Source organism: Exophiala aquamarina (assembly GCF_000709125.1).
Source record: "Exophiala aquamarina CBS 119918 chromosome Unknown aczIA-supercont1.15, whole genome shotgun sequence".
In the NCBI taxonomy this organism is placed as follows: Eukaryota; Fungi; Ascomycota; class Eurotiomycetes; order Chaetothyriales; family Herpotrichiellaceae; genus Exophiala; species Exophiala aquamarina.
Window position 1 is genome coordinate 126015 of NW_013550573.1, and position 16475 is coordinate 142489.

Genomic DNA, 16475 nt, shown 5'->3' on the forward strand with positions numbered 1-16475 from the left:
CCTTTTGAAATGATGGAAGTGCTTCGAGCCCCGCGTGAAACGCGCATGATTTACATACCAAGGCTTGACTTTTCATTTACTACGACTGCAAGCGTCGGTCGATGCAAGCTCAGGTGTAGCCACTCCAACTCCGCGGCAAGACACACACTCCAGGTACCCATCTATCTATCCTCCCTCCGCCCACACCAGCCTTCTGGTTCATATCCGCGCTATCCCCCTGTCCTTCTTCCTCCCGCGCCAACCAGTCAAATCATCAAGCTCGAGCTCCGCATCCAGGTGGGCGAGATTCTTACCCTGCTGCTGCCCAGGTCGCCAGGCCCACGCGTGCGCGATATCACGCTCGAGCGTCCCCTCCATCATATCCGCGATGTACTTTCCCAAGATAGGCATGAACTTGAACCCATGCGCGGATCCACCCGTCGCGAGGAACAAGCCTTGATGGCGCGGATGCGGCGTGACGAGGAAATGGCGGTCGGGCGTGTCTGCATCCCAGCACATCCGGGTGTAGCTGAATGGCCGGTCTGCGAGGCCCGGGAATACGCGGCGGAGGTTGGTCCGCATTGTCTGTTCGATTTCCAGGGGGAGGTCGTCCGACGGGTTGTCTTGGAAGGTGTGCGGGATCGAGGTGTGGATGTTGCTGTGTGTGTCCCTCTTGGTGTTCGTGATAAATTGGCTGTGTGCCATCTTGAAGACCCCGTCCGGACCCGGTGGGAAGAAATAGCCCAGCTCGAGGTTGTCTAGGATGGGCATGGTTGCATAGTGTTTCTGTTCCAGGGGTGTGAGTTGGATGTGTGCTACGCTGTGGCCTTTCGCTGTCAGCTGGCCCTGTAGGTCGAGGAATGATGGTGTCCATGCTCCCGTGGCCACGAGCACAACGTCTGCAGAGTGTTTGGTGCCGTCTTTGGTTATCGCGCCGGTGCACTGCCCGTCTTTCAGCAATACTAGATCCCGCACGTAACCGCCAGCTCCCGAGATGAAGGCGACTCCTTTCTCTTGTGCCGCCAGCGCGAGCTGGCACAAAGCCTCCCCTGAGTTAGCCCATCCTGCACTCGGGTTCCACACATTGATATTCCAATCGTCCAGGGCGCCGTTCACCATGGGAAACCGCGAGCGAACTTGATCTGTGGTTAATTCTTCAATGCCTTGTACTCCCAGGCGCTTACTGGTCTCAATCGAGCCTTGGACAAACGGCACGGAAAGCTCCTTGGCACTCAGCACCCAACCGGGAACATGATACAAGCCCTTGTAGAGCTCGGACGTTTTCCAAGCGTTGATGGCTTCGACCCCGAGGCGGACGTACAGTGGTTCATTGTAGTCGCTCCGAATCACCTTGCTGATGTCGGTGGATGCTGCTTCGCACGAGGGTGGTGCATAGCGGTCTAGCACCCGGATGCATTTATACCCTCGCTGGGCGAGGTGGTAGGCTGTGGATGTCCCAAAGGCACCGGCTCCGATGATGAGGATCTTGGTGTCCGTATTCATCGTAGAACGACAGTCGAAGCACAGCAAAGCGAGTATGAGATAACTGTTGAGTTTCGAAGGGGTTGCTGGCTTGATATGCTCGTTCGTTCGTTTGCAACCAGTCCTTTATTCAGAGCCCACAGGAAGTTCAGTATTGCAAGACAGTCTGATAATCCGCTGTTCCTGCAGATGCAACGGCTAGATGCTGTTGATACATAAAGGTTGAGGATATGGTTATGGTGGGACAAATAGGGAGACGATCATGAGATCCCTTTGGTACAAGCAAGGCCCAGCGAGTAATGAAACTGCGCTGCTGTCCCGCTCTTGATGCATCCAGAGTACCTCGCAATGACCTGCCTATTCTTTTGTAGAAGGTAATCCTAGGTTCAAGCAAGTCAAATCGCCGTTTCAGACGAGGTCGCTAAAACCATGTGAGAATGACGAATAATCTGATCCAAGCAGAGGCCTCTAGACTGATGCACACCCTGAACGGGATAGCCGGTAAATTCAGCGGAAGCCATCACCCTTCTCTCCGACCTTCCAGAGTTTAGTGGTGGTGGAGTACGGCTCTCAGATAATAGGTTGGCTTTGATTGCAATTTGATGGGTCTGGAGGCTCTGGAGGATCCCATGATACCTACCCCCGCTTGGTTCGGAAACTGTGGATTGGAGATAGAAGTCATAGAGATATTCGTGGACTTGACGACTCGATTTGTGCTGGGGTCTGGAGTTATTGACTGGCCGATAGCAGACTTCTGCACCTACGGACAGGAGGCCCAGGCCCACCACTTAGGCGATCCTATTCCTCTGGGGAATCCCCCAGGACGTAAACAAAGATGGAGTGACATTTATTGGCAGGTCTGGGATGGAAGGACATCCACGGCAACAAGATCTGGGCCCCCGGCACTTGGCGCTTGCGGGCTTGGGTTCTCCGTACACGTGGGCATGGTATCTCAGCGTCTCACCTGCATGCATGTAGAACGAGAAAAGGCCAATGATGAGTCTCAAAGTCTGTGAACCGGATAGTCTTTCCCCAGTGCTCGATATGACAAAGCCCTACAGGTCCAAGGCAGTTTGATGAGGACAGCGAGGTTGTCACATGAACTTGAGTTCAGATCGCCGAGGGTGTGATATTCAGCGCGTTCCGTACCTAACACGGGTTTGGCTGTTCTTGGTGCTGAGTACTTGAATCTGGTCCTTGACACAGAGGGCGAGCGAACATTTCGGTTCATCGACATGGGTTGGCACGTGGGGACGCATTACACAACATGGCAAACAACAGTCCTGGTTTTAGTGGCTAGGATAACTTGTTGACCGTTCTGATGCCGGCCAGCGTTTCCCTATTGTGATATATTTATGCATACAGACTCCATTCCGGAAAGATATGAGTTCTGGCGAGTGAGTGCCTAGTGGTATGGCAAGAGAGGAGGAAGCGATCTGATGCCCGGACCCTACCACGCCATAATTCCTTAACGACAAAGGTCTTACCTTTCCTACTTCCTGTTTGCAAACGTTGACTGTGTTACTGGCTGGTAGTGGTAGAGGGTACGTAATTTGTTGTCACGCAACTTGACTGATTGCACCATGGCAATTTGGAAGCCCTCTCGCTCTTTTCAAAGAGATTCGTGAACGGACGAAATGACACAATTGCCTTATCATCTCTGTAGCACACCTATAACGATGATCCCTGATTCAGAGGGTGGTAGTGGCACTCTCCCTATCCGGCACGAGAGGATGCACTTTCCGCCAATCCCAGACATCACACGAATTCAGCGCAGACCCTTTCGCACTCGAAAAGTCGGTGAACTGGCCAGTAGAGCTGCATGGAAGGAGGTATGCGACCGTTATAGGCAGTTGTACTGACGTTGCCCGATAGACTTCGCTCATTCTACTTTTCGTAGTACGTTGGAGAGAATGCTGTCACAGAAGTTTGGTTGTGGCCGCAGAACGGTTGTATCTTCTTACTTCAACCATCTGGGGCGCGGGTCGTGAAGGCTCGTGATAGGACGGATTTGTGTAGGTGAGTCTCCTCAAGCTGTGGTCCAAATCCACAAACGCAATCATCATGGTGATGAAATTTGGTCTCGATTCTCTTTCAGAGACTGTAACGCCAGGCAGCTGAAGAACACCTGTTCATGCGGAACGTTGTTCATGAGTAACAAGTAGCGACGCCCCGGTGGACAAAATGATCCTTCTTGCATGGACTGGGATGATGGTCGTCTGTCATCTTTAGATAATTCTGCGCATAGATGTGCTTCAGCGAGATAGGAGCTGGAAGGGCTCCTCCTAAGCGACAAACCACCATAACATGCCGCAGAGTCTATGGCAGGTCTCTCTCTCAGCCTCCTCAGTCTACTACCTCCAGCGAAGAATACTGTCTTCTAGACAATATATGCAGAAAAAATGGCTACGCAGAGGTCCAGATTATGCTGGAGATACTGCTGCAGAGTGTGAAACTTGGCTAGAGAGCACGCTGTGCTTCTGTTCGCGAAAATAGCTCTCTCCCCGTCCCACCAATGCACGAGTCCAATTTGGGAACCATGTTATCCACCGATAGAAGTGGGGAGAGATGCCATGGATAATAGATGCCGTTGACCCAGCAGGAAGACTGCGAAGCTAGCAGAGCGAATCCACAGCAGTGCGGCGTGATTCGACTCCAACTCATATCTCAAAGCATGGCGCATGAAGGGGTTCGATGGGTTCGATGGGTTCGATGAGTTTGAGGCGCGTACTGGAACGATCTGTAGGGTCGCACAAAGCAGTTGAACCAAAGTGCTGGAAGTGAAATCCTCCAAGTTGGCCTTGGTCTGCTCCGCCACTTCCGCCAGGTGAGCGTGTCACAGAAACAAGGTCACATGGATCTACACAAACAAGACCTTTGCGTTGCAGCCTTGTTACAGAACATGCCGACCAGCCGGTCGCAATCACCAGCAACAGTTGTGCACCGTCGCACGAGGATGGTGGACTTGATAGGCTTCTGTCGGATTGGTGTAATGTGAGGTGGTGGTTGGTGTGTACAAGTGCGGAGTACCTAGCAACTCGAGGGATACAAAAGATCTCTAGTGCTTGCTCCAGGAGACTGACAGACGGTCTTACACATACATACTCGTCTTGAGGTGGCTTTCGTGGCACATTGGACGAAGTCAGCCTTCACGCTGGTTGTTTAACGTCACTTCCGCTTTGACGCCCATGCCAAACTCGTGACCAGCTCGCGGTGCCTTGCAGTCTCAGTCTCTCCAAGTCGAGATAGACAACAGGAAATGTTTCCCCGAAGGAGTAAGGATCGAGGGGAAGCCGAGTTTAAAAGACATGGGAGAGCGTGTAGACGAATGAGAGACAATATTGTCGGCCGGAGGGCTTGTTATCGCCTCTGCAATGTGGGCTAACCCTCTTCTGGTAAGCCTGTCCGCAGCCAACCGATAGCGCCTTCCCCCTCGTCCCAATGCCAGGGCGCCTTCCACTGTTTCCACCGCTTCCACCCCCTCCATTGACTCCATCGACTCCAAGGACTCCATTGACGTTCCTTTCAACGGTGATGGTACGTAGCACGCTGTACAGATCTCCTCCATCACCGAAGATTCAAGGGTGACTGCAGCGTGGCGCATTGCGCATTGGTCGCTCCTTCTCGGCTCGTCATGGTAAGTAGACACGGACGACACCGCTGCCAGTCCTGCGATCTGTTTATTGCAAACCACCGCGATCTTTGTTCGAGAAGCCTTTGCGATTGGCACATTTGGACAGATGCAAAGGTGGAACCTCCCTTGGTGAACGCCGTGCCTCCCACCAGGATGACGGGTTTATGATAGCGGTCGCGTGGAGAAACCCTGTTTCTACCACCCACCTATATCTTCGGCTCATAGCCTCTCTCGTCCGTTGCTTAAGGATACCTCGCTTGCCCAGTTGGCACGCTCCCTTCGAAAGCTCCTTAATCTGGTCTTGTGAGACATCTCCTGATAACTGATTGATATCTGGAACCGTCTACCTTGAACGCCCTCCATTGAGCTGGATCTTTTTGGTACAGCCTCTTTCTTGGTCTGTCCTTTCTGAGATAACCTTCACGGCTTGATACGTGAATATATACCTGTCCCTTCACCTGCTCTCTTCACAAGCCGCTGTACTGGCTGCCTCATAAGTCTAGTGTTGCTTCACGTTTTGATCAACTTGGATTGGCCACTGTCCATTCTCGTCTCCTGTATGCCTCACGCGACTTGGCTCTGACTTGCGAGATCATTGGTGTCAACTTCTCAGAATCCACACTCTGTTTCTCTTGTTGATCTGGCAAATCTTCTACTATATCCAATCAACCTACGCGGCAAAGCCCACGCAACAACATGGCGGTTCTGACTCAGGGACCTTTCTTACTCTATGCCGGCCTGGCACTGGGCATGGTTGCGATTTCCTTCCTGACCTTGAATCAACGCCAGAAGGATGTAATCTTCAGAAGATTGAAATTACGAGGTCGTCGAGCGTCAACTGCCAATACGCCTCCACGATCTGTCTCGCCTGACAAGAAAGAACCCAAAAACTCCCCACCGTCTTCCAGTGAATATGTGAACACCTTCCCACCTTTGACCAGGGATCTCTTGGAGGTGGTTGCTGCCGATCTACCTGCCAATCAGCGTGAGGCTCTTGGTGGCCTCTCCTTCGATAAAGAGAACTGGCACAGATCCATCATGGGCTTTGAAGAAGATTTCAGGACTTGTGAACCCGGCAAATATAACTTCACAGGTTATTCAGTGAAAGAAATTCGTGCATTGGGCGACTTCCCAAATTACTCGGCCCTCAGTGGAGTGCCTCTTCCGGAACCTTACCCTGAACATGATATTCAGACTGCTCTTCCAAGACCATATCGCCCGTTTCGCTGGGCGTACCATCAGACCATGTGTAAGTGTGCCGAACTGTCTCAAAGACATTTCCGACTAACCTTCTTCCAAGCTCTGACCAAGATGGAAACGGATTGGTGGCTCGAGCTGGAAAACACATACGTCAAACGAATTGCTGAACGCAAACGCTTGTATGCCGAGCACGGCGAGTCGGTGCTACAAAGCCTACCAGGATCAGAACTAGCATGCAAAGAGCTTATGGAGATGGTCATCCAATTTCTTTGTGCGCGATATCCCCAGTACTTCCATCTGCACGACGACAAGAAAACATTTGAAAACAAGATTCTTGGAACCAAGCAGGACGTGTCTGCCAAACACCCTCTATTGGTTATCTTGGACAATGTTCCCGAAGACTTTGCTATTACACTACGCAATCCTGAAACTGGCTACTACCATTTCCGTGCGGGTGTGATCTGCTCGGCTCTCGGGTGGAATGTGGGCACCAAGATCGGAATGTCTTTGCCTCAGATCCATGCACCAATCCCAGACTACAAGGAGAAAATGCAATTTAGCATGGACAGGTGCGTCGCACAGAATACTAAGCCTTGCCCTCTTTGGGCTCCCTATCAGCCATCCATTTACTCGTCGACGATATTAACACCTCACAGATTCTTCACCAAGATGCCTCCACAAAAGCCAATCCAGCGTGGCTCATGGGGTCTCGAAGTCGATCAGCCTTTATACATGCCCCCAGGCGATCCACATGAGAAGTATCGCGACTTCCAATCTCCAGACCTTGACCTGTCACGCGTCCATCTCCGAGTTGACTGGCAAACCCTTCGCCGCCTGCCTCTCTCTGGTGGCATCGTGTTCAATTTCAAGGCTTTGTTCACCCCAATCACAGAGTTCCGAGACGAGCCATATGTCCCATCCCTGATCCTCAAGGTGGTCAAGGAAGGTAAGGAGAACTTGATGAAGTACAAGAACACATGGCACGTCGAACACGTGACTGTTCCAGCACTCGAGCAATACGAGCGAGAGCAGAAGGAGAATGGTGTGATAGAGAAGAACTGGACCGTGCATACTCTCGAGGAGAGCCCCTACTTCCCTGGCTGGCAGGAAAAATGGATCAAGAAGCAAGGCTTCGCTGCCAAGGAGTACTCTGGTTGACATTGCTGGTCGGCCTTGATTGACCGCGCAGTCTGCTTCGCTGCTTCACAATGGCTTCAGTTGCATGCCGGGGCAGCATGCATGATAGAACGACGACAATGAGACTACAATGAAGACGATGAACATTAGAATCCCCCATCACATGCAGGTCTAAGAAGAGATCGCTCCTTCGACCATACAACACATTCAAACTTCCCTTCCCATTGGCACTGTCGACTACGACCCCCGCTTTTTCGACCTGGCAAGCATTCTCGCTCACATCTCTTTTCATCGAATCCTTCGCTCATACTAGATTCTACTTCGCTATTCATCAAGCGCGACCTCACACGTCACCAGGCTTTAATTTCGTTTCAAGCATTCTTCCGCATGCGACCGGGGCAAGAGTTGTTCTCTTCTGCAGAGACTGGCTTCCAAATACGGTAGAGAGCCAGATGCTGGGACCTTGTGCGATGGCACGACCAAAAATTCATGACCTATACAGGTGGGAGGGCGACATCACATCGCTCGTCAGAAGTTGACACCAAAAATGATATCATTTCGAACCTCTCCTCGTTTCGTAGTCTTCCTCATGCTTCTTCCTCTTGTCTCACTGTGACCATGCGCGTCGGTTGTCTACGACAGTCTCACTGAGAGCATGCCATCCATACACGATCCGGTCTCTTCATTTCTATTCCAGCCGATTTCCAAAGGCGTGGCTTCCGCAGTGCGTGTGCTATAAAGAGACACTGCGCATCATGTAGTCCCGAAAAAGAGGGATCACTGATCAGTGATCACCCAACCACGAAGGAGAAGGAAAGGGACGGCGGAAGGCAAAAGGATCGGCAGCCGGTTCCCAACCCAACGTCATCCATTGCTTCGTCCCTCCCCGCTCACCTCGCAACCACGGCGCCCATCGATGACCCTGCTTGCGCTAGACGTGTGTTGAGCCCAGTGCGCGCAGATGATCTTGATTAACATGTGAAAGTCGCTCTACTGCGGCAAGTTGATAAACCAGCGCCGCGCCCATCAACGTTGGGGTAGTTGTCGGATAGGCGTGGGCCCGAACCAAACATATGCGGACCAAGCATCATTCACCACTTCCTGTACATAGTAGTAACTGGTTGGGACTGTCCTACCGAAGCAGCAATCTTGCGAGGATCTCGTGCATACGTATTTTCTGGCCCTCCACGGCGTCCGTCCATTACAACGCGACGCCATTGGATTTGCCTTATCAATTCATTCAAATGCATTGATAATAGGAGCTGGAACCAAAGAACCGCCATCCCAAACACGTATGATCTCGCTTGGAATTGGTCGAGGGATCGTCTCCCAGTTGTCGGACACATGTCATATATAATTCCTAGATCCTATGTACATTCGACCCACACTAGGATTAGATGCTGACTGGCAAGCGCATTCCAATCTCAAGGTGGTTGGTTATTCAATCAGTCTTTTCTCCTCCCGGCACCTTTCACTGTCTTGCTTCTAACTTATCTTTCATCGACCCTTTTTGTTCCCTCTTTCTTTCAGCCAGTTTTGGACTTTGTCAGCTTCAATCCAGATAGATACGAGCAACTCCGGCAGTTGGTACCGAGGATCCAAGGCTGACCAGTGGCGAGGAGTGAGCTCGCAGGTGTCTGCCTGACCAAGCCTGAACTTTCTGCCTGACCGTCTCGTCTCGTTCCCGTGGGTCTTTGCAGGTGACCCGACGTGAGTCACTCACTGGCAGCAGGTCTCTGGGAGACGAAAAGTGAAAAGATAGTGAACCTATCCGACCATCAACCAAAGGTAGGAAACAAACGAACAAACCCGACAATCTGCTCAGCGACCTACACGTGCTTTTCACGGGACTCTCCGAAGACAGGAAGAAGAACCTGCTTTTGAGGATTCCAATTTATCGTGGAAGAAGTGTGTCTCTCACATTGAGAAGAGATCCAGGATCTCTTGGCTGCTTTGCAGAATCTACTTCAGGAGGGGGTCTGATCATTCAGACACGCCCGCCGGCCGTTTATCTTTTATCTCCCCACACCGAGATTCACAAGATGGCTTCAACGAATCTAAGACCCGAGAGCGCCTTCTTCCAGCTCCCGGCTCACTACGGCTTCAAGGTTGAAGACACGGTCCGCTTCCAACGGGATCAGCGGGTTGATGACGACGACAAGCTCATCGGCAGCTGCAACAGCAGCACGCCTCGCGCAGGCGCGGGGAGCGTCCTCGCGGCGAAAATCTGCGATGCCCTTGCCCGACACGGCTACGAAGACTCCATCATCCGAAAAGTCGGCGGTCTCGTCACCAGCAACATGATGACCTGTGCATCGACGCAAGTAGGCGAGGAGGCTGGGCTGGAGACCATGCCTCCCCGGGCCGAGGACGATCAGATGGATATGCAGCGGACGATTGAGCTGATGTTGCGAGGCTTGCTTGATAAGAGCACACCTAGTTCACACACCGTCAATGTGAATTCGAATGAGCCCGTGCTACTTGTCAATGGCTTTGATAGGATTGAGAAACATCGCTTCGCGGTGTTGGTACATAAGACTGTACAGCAACTGCAGAAGGATTGGAATGTTTGGCCTGTGAGGGTGTATGCGGGTCGCTATTTTCCGACCAGTGGAGATGGGTTTTCAGTTACCTTGCTCAATGTGGTGAATACAGATATCGGGGGCCCGAGTATGGTGCAATTGCTTGATGAGCATACTGATTCTTCCGAATGGAAGCAGTTCTTGAGGCGGGAGGTGTGGAGAGATAGAGACCTTGTCTCCGTCGAAGAGGGTCATTGGGTTTCTGGCGAGGACGACGACAATGTTTCTGATGGCGGATCGGTGCACTCTTTCCAAAGCAACAGTTCATACGCCCCCGAGTCGGTATTGCGTCTGGTGATAGAGAAATCGCCAAGGGCACCTCACTCACCAAGTTTAGCCGCAGAAGACTCTGACGTTGGCGAAGCGGTACTGGAGAGTCCATTGGGTCTGGATGAGAAGGCTGTCGAGGATGAAATGAAAGGTGACAGCGATGTTGATTCGGCGTTTGCCGCCGTCGAGGATGAAAAGAGTGGCTCGATACTGGAGAAACGAGAAATGTCTGAGCGAAACATTGTGCATCCAACCTGGGACCGGCGCCATGACAGTACCTCATTGATCGATCTGATCCGATTGCAAGCATTGGACATCCCCCCCTTGGGAGTTGATGAGGAAACCAGAGTCGAGAGTTTGGACACCGCAGCGACCGAGCCAACCCCATCTGAGCCATCGAAGAAGGACGATGACTCATTCGTTTTGTTGTAGCTCCAGGATTTCAGAGAGCGGGTTGAGTAACCATAGACAAACGACGAGCTGAATTGATTCAATCAATCACTTTCGGAGCGACTTCTGCTTCTATTCTGGCTCCTGCTCCTCGACCTCGGACTCCCTCCATTTTCACTGGCAGTACCGTTGTGATTCCCACCCTCCAGCACCGCGTCGTCATTGTCATTGTCCTCCTCATCTTCTTCCATCGCATCAAGCTCAGCCTGTAACGGACTCACCCGCTCCTCTAACTGGTCCAGATCCTCCAACAACTGTCTCGCGGATAACTTCCACAAGGTTGTGCCACACACACGATCCTTAGTCAACAGATTATCTACGAATTCATCCATGTGTATAAGAACATAAGACTCCTTTCTCCTCTGCCTCAGTTTCCTCGAGTCCTCGAGAAACGGTTCCAACGTCTTGTAGATATCGACGGGGTCGAAAGTCAATCGCGCGTAGAATGCCGCCAGTGCACGTAGATATTTCCACTCCTCCCCGCCGGTGTTCAGGTATTCTAGGATGATTTCTTTGTCCGGGACGAGGGTGAGGAGTTTGAAGGCTAGGCAGATGAAGGGTGAGGGTTTCATTGCTACGCCGTACGTGCCGCCTATGTAGGTCAGTTCTACCGCTCTGTCGCATAGAGTCGCTGCGTTCAGGCCGAAACATTGTTCTTTCCAGTAGAGGGAGTCTGTGATTCGGTCGCGCATCGCAGTCTCGAGTAGGAGGGCAGGGTTCTGGCCTCGAATCAGTGGCCCCGAGTAGCCCCGGTTGTCCAGAGTGTTGGACGCATCGGCGCGGTGAGTCATCTTGATATCTTCAGGGCCCTGAGCACAATAGTCGCAGCGAGTCCAAACTGATTAGGAGTGGATGAACTGAATGAATTGTATGTACTTTTGCTCGACGCGCACCCACAGAATTTCATCGGTAGCTCGAGGGACATCGACGTCATGAGTGCCAAGGCTCGGCGGTTGTCCGTCACAACGGAATTGTCAACATTGGATTCTTGACCGACTTCAAGGCGCTGACTGGACACTTATCCTGCAAATACAAAGCACATACATATATTATTCTCAAGTGAGAGAGAGTGACGAAGAAAGAAATCTAGACCTGCATCATCCAGGATCTACTTTATCAACTCCGAAAAAAGAAATAGTTGACCACAATTACAGCCCGTGCTACATCCCGCTTTGAACACGGGTTAGGGACCACCAATTGAGCCCTGCACTGCACACGACCATGGTGCTCTTAACATCGTCAGCCGTGTCAGTTGTAATATCCAGCGGGGTGGTTTGCACCTTTACCTTCTTGCTGTTTCTGTCCGGCTATGTTCTCCAGCAACAGACAGTCAGATCGTTACAGGAAGCCATACGCCAACCGGCTGAACGAAAGCCAGTGCCTACATTGCCAGCCAAGTTTAGACACCAGGAGAATGAAACGGTTGAAGCTGTGATCGGAGAGTCACAGGATGGATCCGGGCGGCCTTTGGCAATCGATGAGCCATTATCCCAGCGACCTCGTCATGAGTCTGGTTTCATCCAAGTTCCAGTAGATATGACCAGAGGGGAGCAGGCGCTCGGGAACGAACCACCTGGAGGGCAGGGTCAAGCAGACGCCCAGCAGCGATTTCAATCATCGGATGAGCGACTGTATGAGCATCTTGCATACATGTTTGCACTGCTCCAGCCGTCGGACCTTTGCTCGGCTCTCCTATTTGCGGAAGAGCATAGAAAATTATCCTCTCTCGCAGTAAAGCCATCGGTTGTACTGTTATATCCCTCTACATGGGAATCAAGTTCGAGACATCAGCATACCTCGGTGCTGAAGTTCATGAGGGACATCCAAGAGCAATACAGCCTCATATACCACCCAGTGCAGATCAGCGACAGTTGGGAAGTGAATGCTCAGCTTCTGGGAGAACTGCAATGGACTCGATGGGGCTACGATCGAGCATTATTCCTTCGATCGCCTGGCATGGCAACGGACGTAAGAGCACTGGATGAGGCGTTGGCGTCATCAATTCTGAGAAAATCTTGGGCGCCACTAAGTGCGACTTCTGGGAATAACCCTGATGTACTACTGTATACGCCTAAAGGACTGCAAATTCCGAGGAAGGAGATGAGGAAGCTGGTTGCTTCGGCTGTTGCTTCGGATGCCTATGAAGATCAGGTGTATGCGGAGTCGCGAGTTGAAAAGTCGGCATACGTTCTTTTGGATGAGGAGTTACTGCTGCATAATCAGGATGAAGATGACTGGACTAGGTTGATTTTGAACAAGTTTTCCCGTGGGAGGCGGGCAGTCTGTGCTGGAAGCGGCATTCTTGAGGATATGAAGGAGAGTGACACACATACCAATCTGTGAATAATAGGCATGGGAGGACCGGCGTTTGATGATAGATATGACAACCACATGTAGAAATATGAATGAACGGCATGTCCTGTTGTTTTGTGGAATTAGGATGCGTGATCAGTGTGGCATTAGGCTCCGCTGTCTTACTCCTGGCAAGCCTCTATCCTTTGATTTAATCCATTTTTTCGCGGCTGGGAGAGAAGATGCGGGTACAAAGCGTATCCTGAAATAGCCAGGTCAAATACTGCCATGCGCAGGACAAACACATGATCGTAAACACCTCGCGCCAATTCAGACCAACAGTGCCGCCTCGTGGATTGAAGTTTGCGCCCGCTATCGTTTCGCATTGAGTGAGATTATTCTCGTACTCGACCAAGGCATTGGCTTTGCAGGTTTCGCACTGGACGGACATTTTCATTCGTGAGCGGTGCATGTAAGGGATGAGCAAGGCGCAGGAGCTGGCAACGGAGACAAGTTGGATGATTTGTCGGAGGAGACCAGGAGACATCCAAGCACGTCTAGATTTGCGTTCGGCGATGAATCGTTCAACTGTCCCTCGGGCTGGGGTTGGACGTTCGAATGACTGCTGGGCCATGGTCATTTCGTCGATCACCATACTGAGAGGGGTGTATTTACCGTGCCCTCTTCAGTATGACCTGCCGCTGCCGCTCCCACGGCAGGGTCTTCTTCTTGATCATCCACAACAATGCCCCCTGAGGCTGAGGAGCGGTGCTGTAGACCATGGAGCACCTGGCAATCTTCATGTTCGAGTGCGGATTTCATGGTGGAGGAACAAGGTCGTACAGGGTCGGGCTGCACTGTGATGGTGATAGATAGGCGCATTGGATATCGATATGGTGGTTTGTGAACATGATGATTGAGGGCGGTCGCAAGGGGGATGGCATTGTGTGGCATCACATAGCGCTTTCCAAGTTGTTCCTTCGTTCCTTCCTTACCTTCGAAAGTCATGGGTTGCAAGCGCCCATCTCAGCTATCGTTCCTTCCCTCAGCAACTTTCGAGCAACCAGCCTTATCTCGGCTCCCATTATTGCTATTGCCCCGCATTGTCTGTCCGCGCGTACTAAATTCCAAATTTCATAGGGAGGGCGGCTATGAGCAGACACTCCTCCCGCCAACTCTGTCCTTTGGCAAGCATTTGATTCAGCACTAGTAATCTAGCAGTAGGCAGCACGGAGTCCGGAGTGCCTTGTAAAGGTGCCACTAGAAATGTTCAGATGTGTGGTTGCCTCCGACGGCTTCCGGGCACGGGGCAAGGAGGAAAAGGCCCTTGCCCAAACGGAAGTGTTCCGGTCAGTGATAGTAATCGATTACTACCAGAGCACGAGGAGTGCGAGTGGCGGCCCTGGTGGGAGCTTGGTGTTTGCATCGGCACAGACCTCGTTTAATTAGAGAGCGCTCTTCCAAATAGCTTGAATTACGGCCGGAGGAGCGAGGCCTGGGCCCGGCCAGCATTATCTCAGCAGTTGAACTTGTAATTGCTGGATGGGAGACCAAGTACCCCAAGCGACCAAGCGCCTTGGAAGAGGCTCCAATGGTCCGTGTTAGCTGCTCTTGGTCGTCTGCTCAAGAGGCGCTGACTAACTGACACAGCGTTGGTGTTTGGTGGGAGGTTCTTGTGGCTTAAAACACCAAGAACTCGAAGAGCAGCTGAGTCCGTGTTCACCGAAACAGGGCACCAGGAGAATAATTAATGACAGTTTCCTGCCGCGCCGAGGCATTTATGGATATCCACAATTTGATGGTTTCTCAATGCTATACGGAGTACGGACTCGGAGTGCTCCATACGCACTTGAACCCACGAAGGCCAGAGGGGCCATGAGTCCATGACGTTACGAGTACTCCGTACATACCTTGTCCCTGCGCCCTGGATGCATCACATCAGCAATGGCCACATGTCACCGGCATACTAGCAACTTCTACCTTGCTAGCATTCTCTTTGTCATGCCAGCCACAAGTTGACTCGGGCAGAGGGGCAATTTGAGATACGAAACGAAGCAACTAGCCTCCCATCTCGATCTATTCTATATCTTGTGTCTTTCCTGCGCTGTTCATGAGACGCTCCATTTTTCTCAACGCCAGCCTACTTCCCTCCTTGATCATCTCCAGTCCACAGGCCTCTGTACATCTGTACCGTCGAACCGTGCCTCCTCTTCTCCATCATCCTCGCCCTCGCCGTCGTCTCTATCATAACCTACTATCCACAATGACTACCCCCAAGTCATCCAAGTCTCTGATTCCCTCTGACCCGGAAAAGGTGATGGTCATTCGAGACATCACCCCGACCATCACCACTCTAAGCGTTCCATTTTTACGATTCGGCCATATCAAGATTGGCGGGCGCGGGACACTGGTCAAGCTTCAGACCGGAAACGTCGCAGTCTTCTCTCCTGTGGCATTGACGCCTGCCGTCAAGGACAAAGTGCGGGCTCTCGGACCGATCAAGTATATTGTGGCCCCAGATATCGAGCACCACATCTTCCTGTCCACTTGGGCGGCTGAATATCCCGATGCTGAAGTCATTGGAATGGAAGGCCTGCCCGAAAAGAGAGAAGGAAACCCTGACACCAAAGGACTCAAATTCTCCCACGTCTTCTCGGCCAGCAATAAACTCGATCTGAAGATCTCCCCCGAATTCGATGCCGAGTTCTCCTCTGAATACTTCCACTCCCACACCAACAAGGAACTTGTCTTCCTACACAAACCCACTCGAACCTTGATCGAAGCCGACCTGCTCTTCAACCTACCCGCCACCGAGCAGTTCTCCAAAACTGGCACCAGTGCCAGTTCTGGGTTGTTGACCAAGCTCTTCGGCGGGATTATGAATACTCGCGGCGAAATAACCTGGCAGAAGCGATTCTTGTGGTATGCTGCGGCTGGTAAAGACAGGCAAGGTTTCACCGAGTCCGCCAACAGAATCAAGGCATGGGACTACGACAGAGTGATCCCTTGCCACGGAGATGTGATTGAAACTGGCGGCAAGGCCATCCTGGATAGAGCCACTGCCTGGTTTACTGCTGGCAAATAGTCGTCGTCTTTTCATACCCGCGGATTGTCTTATTCGATACCCCACAAAAAGGAGCAGGAGCAGGAGCAGGAGCAGGGATGGCGCTGTGTTGTTGGCTGGAGTGCATTGCATTGGTTGTCCCTCCGGCATCCGACATTAGACACTAGTACGTGCGTCACTGGCAGGAAGCGAAGTGAGTTCCTGCTACCCTCATAATATCATGTAATTTTCTACCAAATGTCCTAGAAAAAGCCCTTCTTTGTCGCGAGCTCTGCTGCAATTAGGTTGGCAGGGAGTTGAGTACTCTCACACAACCTCAGCTCGCGTTGTACTCTTACCTTTGTTCCTGCATCCATCGTGCGGGGAGGCGCCGTCATTAAATTGT

General features: G+C 51.8%; 7 protein-coding genes across 7 annotated transcripts; 4 read left to right on the forward strand and 3 right to left on the reverse strand.

Moving 5' to 3' along the window:
* Positions 1-198: 198 nt before the first annotated feature.
* Positions 199-1482, reverse strand: A1O9_10825 (uncharacterized protein; the record flags this gene model as incomplete). Its single annotated transcript, XM_013400055.1, has 1 exon — positions 199-1482. One exon carries the CDS (start codon positions 1480-1482, stop codon positions 199-201), a length of 1284 nt encoding a protein of 427 aa, XP_013255509.1.
* A 4309-nt stretch (positions 1483-5791) lies between these two features.
* A1O9_10826 (uncharacterized protein) lies at positions 5792-7453 on the forward strand (the record flags this gene model as incomplete). The annotated part of the gene is made up of 3 exons (XM_013400056.1): positions 5792-6344; positions 6396-6864; positions 6952-7453. The coding sequence occupies 3 exons, from the start codon at positions 5792-5794 to the stop codon at positions 7451-7453; spliced, it is 1524 nt and encodes a 507-aa protein (XP_013255510.1).
* Positions 7454-9474: 2021 nt separating this feature from the next.
* Positions 9475-10716, forward strand: A1O9_10827 (uncharacterized protein; the record flags this gene model as incomplete). Its single annotated transcript, XM_013400057.1, has 1 exon — positions 9475-10716. One exon carries the CDS (start codon positions 9475-9477, stop codon positions 10714-10716), a length of 1242 nt encoding a protein of 413 aa, XP_013255511.1.
* A 62-nt stretch (positions 10717-10778) lies between these two features.
* Positions 10779-11525, reverse strand: A1O9_10828 (uncharacterized protein; the record flags this gene model as incomplete). Its single annotated transcript, XM_013400058.1, has 1 exon — positions 10779-11525. The coding sequence occupies one exon, from the start codon at positions 11523-11525 to the stop codon at positions 10779-10781; it is 747 nt and encodes a 248-aa protein (XP_013255512.1).
* A 430-nt stretch (positions 11526-11955) lies between these two features.
* On the forward strand, positions 11956-13077 carry A1O9_10829 (uncharacterized protein; the record flags this gene model as incomplete). Its single annotated transcript, XM_013400059.1, has 1 exon — positions 11956-13077. One exon carries the CDS (start codon positions 11956-11958, stop codon positions 13075-13077), a length of 1122 nt encoding a protein of 373 aa, XP_013255513.1.
* A 160-nt stretch (positions 13078-13237) lies between these two features.
* On the reverse strand, positions 13238-14034 carry A1O9_10830 (uncharacterized protein; the record flags this gene model as incomplete). Its single annotated transcript, XM_013400060.1, has 2 exons — positions 13238-13651; positions 13702-14034. 2 exons carry the CDS (start codon positions 14032-14034, stop codon positions 13238-13240), a joined length of 747 nt encoding a protein of 248 aa, XP_013255514.1.
* A 1255-nt stretch (positions 14035-15289) lies between these two features.
* A1O9_10831 (uncharacterized protein) lies at positions 15290-16111 on the forward strand (the record flags this gene model as incomplete). Its single annotated transcript, XM_013400061.1, has 1 exon — positions 15290-16111. The coding sequence occupies one exon, from the start codon at positions 15290-15292 to the stop codon at positions 16109-16111; it is 822 nt and encodes a 273-aa protein (XP_013255515.1).
* Between the last annotated feature and the right edge of the window lie 364 nt (positions 16112-16475).